Here is a 7,287-nt window from a genome sequence, read left to right as displayed (position 1 = left end):
GCGGGCCTCCGCCCTCCAAATCTGGAGCGCACGCGCCCACAGCCACGGTCACGTCCCGCCACGAAAGGGGCGGAGCGAGCGTGAGGGGCCAGCCGCACGCAGGCTCCACGACCGAGCCCCATCTTCCTCAGGCGCCGGTCCGAGTCCCTGGGGCCGCCGCCGCCGAGGTGAGGGCGGGGCCAGAGGCAAGGCGTTCGGGGCGGGGTGTCTACCTGGGTTCCCCTCATCCCTTCCCGCCCGCTCCCCGCGGCCTGAGCCGCCCTCTGCACGGCGTTCGGTTCCCGGGCCTGCAGGCGACGGTGAGGCGGTCCTGACCTCTCGGCGCGGACCCTGCCTCGGTGCTGGCTGCGGGAACGTCCTGGGTCGGTGGGACTAGAGGGGGAACGGGCGGGGCTCACCTTTCAGCAGCGCTTGCTGCGGCCGCGCGCCTCGCCGCGGCTGCAAACTTTAGCGTTGTCTCCGGTTGCAGAGGTGCATGGGGCGGTGGGGCGAGCGCGCGGGGCTGGAAGCCGACCACACGAAGCGGCGACCCCAACCACCCCACCCTACCCCCACCTCACAGTTGCTCGCCGGCGCAGGTCCCTTTAAGGGCCCGGCCCTCCGCAGAGCGCACGTGAGCGGCCTCCGGAAGCCTGAGCGGAGCCTCTACTCCAACTCTTTGCGGGCCAAGGAAGTCATCTGCCCGGCACCTCTGACGTTAGTGGAAACTGAGGCCCAAGAGAGGGCCCAAGGTCAGCAGCAGGGGCTGCGTTGGCGCCAAGTGTGGTAGTTGGGCCCAGTGAAGATCAGAGGCATGACGTTGTGAAGTTGGACTTGGCCTGGTTTCCCCGCGAGACCTGAGGGTGGGGTTGGCTCGTTTGTAGACGGAGGAGGGTGTGGGGGGGTCCCGTTCTGTGGGTTTTCCCTGGAACTGGAGTGCTCAGGGCCTGCTTTGCTCACTACCTGTGTCCAGGGTGGGATGACTGTTCCTTTCTGCCCCCCCAGCGCCAGAGTCCTGGAGCCCTGCCGGACTGGATGCTATGAGTTGCTAAAAGTGAGCCTGGCTTTTTTAGGTGAGCCTTCCCATCCCCTGTCCTTGCCTTTCTCTCTTGGGTGTGGGGAAATTTGCTTTGCTTCTCCTTCCTAGGCTGACCAAAGCTCTGGGGACGGGCAGAACCATATCCCCTCTTTTCTGAACAGTTTGGGAAGTGGAAGGAAGAGAAAGGTTGGGAGCTAAGTTCCCTTACAACAGAAATGTGTGTGGCAATGCTTGTCACTCCCAAGACAGGCTAGGGCCTAGATATTGAGAGCTTCTAGCCTTGAGATCATCGAGGTCCATCTTGGATGAAGTAAAGTGCCATTTTGGAAACCAGAGGAGGGAAAACTGTCAGTGGACTGTGGTTAGACCCGTTTGGCTTCCCATTGCCTGTGTTTTGGTCCAGGTGGCTCAGGGTAATATGAATCTGTGTGACCTTGGGCAAGAATCTTGACCTCCAACCGCGGGTGCCCTGATGTGTACCTACCTTTCTTTTGAGGATTAGTGAAGTAGCTGAGTTTCAACATTCAGACAGTGCCTTGCCTATATCAAGAGCAAGTGGAAGATTTGGTATCATTATCAGAGAAGAGAAGAATGAAACCAACAAGAGGTAGGATGAGTAGGGCAGAGAGGGCAGACAGGAAAGATAATGAAGCTGACAAGCAGGCCTACAGGATGAATGAGGGGCCCAGTGGGAATGTCCTGACACCAGAGTTGGCTTCTATGTAAGGCCAGTTCTGTGTGCTCATTGACTCTAAAAAAAGATTTTAACATATCTTACACTCAGAGTCTTCATATATCGATAGAGCTAAGTTTTCTTTTTCTTTTGGTTTTTTGAGACAGGGTTTCTCTGTATAGCCCTGGCTGTCCTGGAACTCACTCTGTAGACCAGGCTGGCCTTGAACTCAGAAATCTACCTGCCTCTGCGTCCCAAGTGCTTGGATTAAAGGTGTGTGGCACCACCATTGCCCAGTACCTCATTACTTTTTAAATGGAATTTTTTAAGCTTATTTTTTATGTGTATAGATGTGTGTTTTACCTACATAGGTGCCTGTGTATCACTTGCATGCCTGAAGCCCATGGAGACTAGAAGGGGGTTTTGGATCCTCTGGAACTAGAGTTACAGTTGTTAGCCACCATGTAGATGCTAGGAATTGAACCTGAGTCCTCTAGAAGAGCAGCCAGTGTTGTGTACTGCTGACCCATCTCCCCAGCCCTTTAAAACAATATGTGGGTGGTGTGCAGGTCAGAGAATAACTTAAGGGAGTGGTGTGGGTTCCCTCCTCCCCACCCTGTGTGGGCTCTGGGCTTGAACTCGGGTTGTCAGGCTTGGCAGTAGGCACCCTTACCTGCTGTCTTACAGTTTCTTAAATGGGAATTTTAAATATCTAGACTAAGAGGGTTTCCTTAGCGGTGTTTATGTTTCTCTTTCTTTTTAAATGTTCTTCTGTGTGCCCTGATCCTGGGCTACTCAAATGACACTCTCTGTAAGAGTCTGCCTAGAGTGCTTCCCACAGGCTTCCGTGTTAATCCTGGGCTTATTCCTGTAGACTCTGTCTGTTAGGAGTAACTCCTACTTTCCCCTCTCTTGTGTTTTCACTTCTAACAGCCTTTTCTTCCCATTCCTTTGTTTCCAGTCTTTGTGGGCTGGCAAAAGTGGAATGAAGCTTATTAGCATTGGTGGTTCAAGTCTTGGAAGCCCAGGTTGGACTTTGTTCTGGCCTCTCAGGCTGTTTTGATTTGGTCTCCTGTAGTTTTGGATAGCTATACTGTTGGAAAGAGAGGTCCCTAGAGACCAGATGGATCCAACAAAGCAAAACAAAACAAACAAACAAACAAACAAAACCATGGATTTTCTTCTTGTGGTTCCTATCTCCCTGGGGTTTCATTCTTTATGGCACACTGTGTATTAAGCAGTGTTTGAACCCCACACCTGTCTGTCCTCTCTTGAACCCCACACCTGTCAGGTGTCTCTTCTCTCTCCCACCCCCACCCCACCCCACCCCCCTCTCTCACTCTCTCACTGAGGTAGTTCATGAGGCTTGAGGTATTGGGCTGGCAGTGTGGCTCAACTATAGGAAGGAAGAGGCAAAGGAGGGGGATATTTCCTGTCTGGTCAGAGCCTGGAGTATGACTCAGTTTCCCCGGGTATGAGCAGGGCTGCTAGCACCAGGCACAGCTGTGCCAGGAGCTTCAATGGCTGTGATTAAGAAATAAAAAGGCTTGTGGCTTCAGTCATCTTTTGTAGTTCCCTTCTAGGTCACTGTGTGTAAATACCCATGGCCCCTCCCCCTCCTGGGTCAGAGCACTAAGGCAGAACTGGCAGGCAGGCCGGGTTAGAGCAGGCTACCAGCCTCCTCCCCCTTGTGTCTCCTTTGCAGCTGCCTTGGGGTGCTGAGAGGGAGTCCCAGAACCATGCCGGATCTCCTACTCCTGGGCCTGATTGGGGCCCTGACTCTGCTGTTGCTGCTGACGCTGCTGGCCTTTGCTGGTTATTCAGGACTGCTGACTGGGGTGACAGTGAGTGCTGGATCACCCCCAATCCGCAACATAACTATGGCCTACAAGTTCCATGTGGGGTCCTATGGTGACACTGGATACCTTTTCACGGAGAGCTGCAGCATCTCTCCCAAGCTCCGTTCCATCGCTGTCTACTATGACAACCCCCATACGGTAAGGAGCCTCCATGGGCTTCTACCTCTTTGATGAGCCTGGGCCAGGAGAGTTTGATTTTCTGAGTGAAGGACAGGGAAATCTAAGCTGGTCCTGCAGTTGCCTTCTCTTAAAGCTTTAAAGCCCCTTCCAGATTTAACCTGTTTGTAGGCATCCTGAAGCTTTGTACTTGCCCATATCTGTGCCCCTTTGCTCATGTCTATTCAAGGGTTTCTGATGCAGTAAACCCTGGCTTCTCTCTGGACCTTGGTTCTGTCTTTTGCTGTCCTTCCTTCTCCTATCTCCATCTGAGGCCATGCTCTTAGGCCATTCTCTAGAGTTAAGTCCTTTCTGTCTACTTTTCATTTCTCAGCTCGTGCTAGGGCTATGGGCTCTTGAGGGCTGAGAGGGCAGTTTCTGGGCGTGAGGCTTGGACTCCCACCTCTCTGGTCACCATGCCGCTCTCCCACCCAGTGGCAGGCTTTTCTATAGACTTCAAGCTACCTGTTGGGAGAGGGCCAAGTGAAGCCAAATGAGCTACTCAGAAAGCCCAGGGATGCTGGGGTCAGAGATTAAACCAGCAACACTGGCATCTAGTAGGCGTCTGGCTGTGCTAAAGCCTGCAGTGAGTCAGGGCTTGCCAATGTAGTTTCCTGCTGTGCTGTGGGGTGGTGCTACCCACAGCTGGCTGGGCCGGCACCTCTGCCAAGGGCTGTTTTAGCCTCAGTTTTTGAGCCATGCCAAACTAAGCCCTGGGGAATTTTTATTTGGACTCTTCAGCCTGGATTTTTTTGCCTGGAAAGCTCAAGTGAATGAACCCTATACACTGCCTGCTCACAAGGCCTCACTGGGACACTAGGTGAAGTAGGGTGTCCTGCTTCCCCCCTCTTGGCCAGGTTCTGCCCTACACCTGCACTCTGAACATGAATTAGACCTGGCAGTCAGCTCCATGTAGATGATTTCACAAGACCCCGGATTTAGTGTCCAGAGAGGTTTGAGTTGGGGGTTTAGGAAGAGTGCCCTACAAGCCTTCGGGGAAAATTCAGAGAGTTCTCAGAGTAAATCTAGCCTTAAAGCTGGGAGTCTGGATTCTGATTGTGTCTTACTACTTTTTGCAGTGTGATCTTAGGCACTTCTGTTTTTTCCTCTGCAGTATCCTGAAAAAATACTCACTTGCTTCATAGATAGGCTGGCAAGGATTCAAGTCAGTAATAGCCGTGAGGCACCCCACCACATGGCTCTCGACAGGTGTTTAACAGGAAAGGGTGGTGAAACTCTCATGACTGACCTGGCAGTGGATATCTGGTCAGCCTAGAAGATGAATGAAGAGGTTAAAGTGGCCACCTCGACTCTGCATTTCCCTAACTTGGTCAATCTAGAAGATACCCACGAGAGCAGGCTATTACCTTGGCATGCACTTGGGGTGACACAGAGACACTTGGGACTCTGTGTGCTCCTGAGCTAGATATTGTCTTGTCCAGTGACCATTGCAAAGGTCTAGGGAATCGTGAACTCCCAGGATTCAGGGGTTCACAGCCATCTATCTGGCTACCTGGTGGTCCACATTCTGATACTGTAATAGGTATAATAGGTCTGCAGCGATATGGTGGGGGAGAAGACTGGTGAAGAGAGCATGAGTGGGCTACTAACCTTTTTTGCTTTAGTCAAGTAGTTAAGTCCTGGCTCGGCTTGACACCCGGGCACCATGGACACCATGAGGTGTAGTTGCTGAACACGTAGGCTGCAAAACTACTTGGGATGAAGGTTTCAGGAACCTGGAGGTACTAGAGATGAGATCTTGTTTCTTCCGTAGAAGAGTTGAGAACCCATGTTTGTCACTTCTAGCTGCCTCTACTACCAGTGACCATCTTGGATTTAGATATGGGGAAAGAGGATCTAGGCTGACCTCTTGGGTGTACCACCACTAATCCCACTGACACAGTACAGCACAGATGGTCTTCTCAGTGAGTGTGGGCGGAAGTGATGCTCTTTCAGGTTATGAGTAGAATAGTGAGGTAGCTAGATTAGAGATTTGGTTTTAGATATTGTTCACTCTTCTGAGGTATAAGCTGACAGCTCCCTAGACATGACTGTTCCTAGTCCAAGCTATGCAGAGGGAAAATGGTTCCTGAGAGAGCCTTAGGGAAGTTCTACTTTGTTTGATATGGGTCTAGACAGTAGCAGAAGAGGCAGTACCCCCAAGGCAGGACAGTAACATTTGCTGTAAGTTCTTTCATACCATTTGCTGCTTGTGCCCCAAGTCCTAGAATCTTGCATGGGAGGAAACTGAGTTCTGAACTGACGGTTTCTGTGAGGCAGGAGGAAGGATTTCCTTCTGACCCCGAAAGCCTTGACATAGTTGGGGGTAAAGGGTACAGGGAGGCAACATGTCAGAAAGTGGACAAGCCTGGATATAGATCACAGGTGTTGCTCTCTCAACATTGGCCAACGTTCATGAAATACAGGCCATTTCCTCTTCAAGGTAGCTGGTGGGTAGGAGTGAGTTCTCGAGGCCGCACTCACAGGCCTGCCCTACTTCCCACAGCTAATGGTTCACACTACCACCCACTAGAGAAGGGTCCTGGCCAGGAAGCACTGTTGTGCCTCAGCCCTATTCCTAAGTTGGATACTAGAGAGTTGAAAACTGACTTCAGCCTTCTCTGCTGAGATTAATTCCTCTGGGAGCCTTCTTTGTTGGAGGGAAATGAGGAACTGGGAGGACCCTGCAGGCTTCACGACATCCTGACTGCTGTGGCCTACACATAGGCCTTTGCAGCTAGGTGCTGTCACCGGTCCTGTAGCTCTGCCCTATCTGCCGCCTCTTGTCCTGCCTCCCACATTTCCTCCTCTGCTGTTTGCGACTTCTACAACCTGCCAGTCTACCATTGTGGGAGGTGAGGCAAAAGGGTGTGGTTGCTAGTTGTGTTTACGTAGCCTGGGCAAGAGGGGATCTGCTGCTCACAGTTACTACCAAGCACCATGCTTTTCCCAGGCATGGAGCGATGGAGGAATGGTTGGCATTCGGAGCTTACAGAATACTCTGCTCCTCTCTTTCCATTAGTTCACTGAGAATGAAGGCCTAGAACAAGCAAGTCTGTGGGCCTGAGAGTTTTAAGAGTTCTGAATTGGGTCTGTACCACCCTCCTCACTACTCAGTGGGGTTTAGGGCTACCTTCTCTTATGCCATGTAGGTCAGATGGAGCCAAGAAAGGATAATGAGGTAAAGTTTCCCAGGACTGACCTCTTCAACAGAGCAGTGGAAATACAGGCTAGGCTACTGTTTCCTGAGGGCCCAGGCTGTCCCTACTCTGATTAACCTGAGGATGTTTTCTGCCAGGCGCAGCCAGACTATAGCTCTGTAGTAAGTTAAACATAGGAGAGGACTAACAAGGTGAGCTCCTCTCTGCCCAGCAGAGATGCCCTTGGCAGGTGGAGTGAGGGGAGGACTCTGGATTCACCCTTTAGGTCTGAGTCAAGGCTCCAGCTGCTTCCCCGAATGTGATTCTGTGTGAGTCACTTAGCCTCTTGGTGAGTGTGTCGCATGTATCACATAGGGATGAAACGATCCTTCCTATCTTGGGCCCTCTTTTTTCGAGGGGCTAAATATTGAACCCTGGGCC

The 7,287-nt window shown here is 51.9% G+C and overlaps 1 protein-coding gene across 9 annotated transcripts in view; it reads left to right on the top strand.

The window, feature by feature from the left end:
* Window positions 1–52: 52 nt before the first annotated feature.
* Tex264 (testis expressed 264, ER-phagy receptor) overlaps window positions 53–7,287 on the top strand; it is a 27,076-nt gene continuing 19,841 nt past the window's right edge. The window contains exons 1-4 of one of the 9 annotated variants that reach the window (XM_031345953.1): window positions 57–167; window positions 563–731; window positions 985–1,052; window positions 3,397–3,688. In XM_031345953.1, coding sequence (XP_031201813.1) covers window positions 3,431–3,688 — 258 coding nt within the window. In that variant the 5' untranslated portion in view covers window positions 57–167; window positions 563–731; window positions 985–1,052; window positions 3,397–3,430. The other 8 variants (XM_031345955.1, XM_031345954.1, XM_031345956.1 and 5 more) reach the window with 8 other exon arrangements.

The sequence above is a fragment of the Mastomys coucha genome, unplaced genomic scaffold (genome assembly GCF_008632895.1).
Source record: "Mastomys coucha isolate ucsf_1 unplaced genomic scaffold, UCSF_Mcou_1 pScaffold23, whole genome shotgun sequence".
Taxonomy (NCBI): domain Eukaryota; kingdom Metazoa; phylum Chordata; class Mammalia; order Rodentia; family Muridae; genus Mastomys; species Mastomys coucha.
Note: the sequence above shows the minus strand (reverse complement) of the source record. Positions and strands in the feature narration are given on the sequence as shown.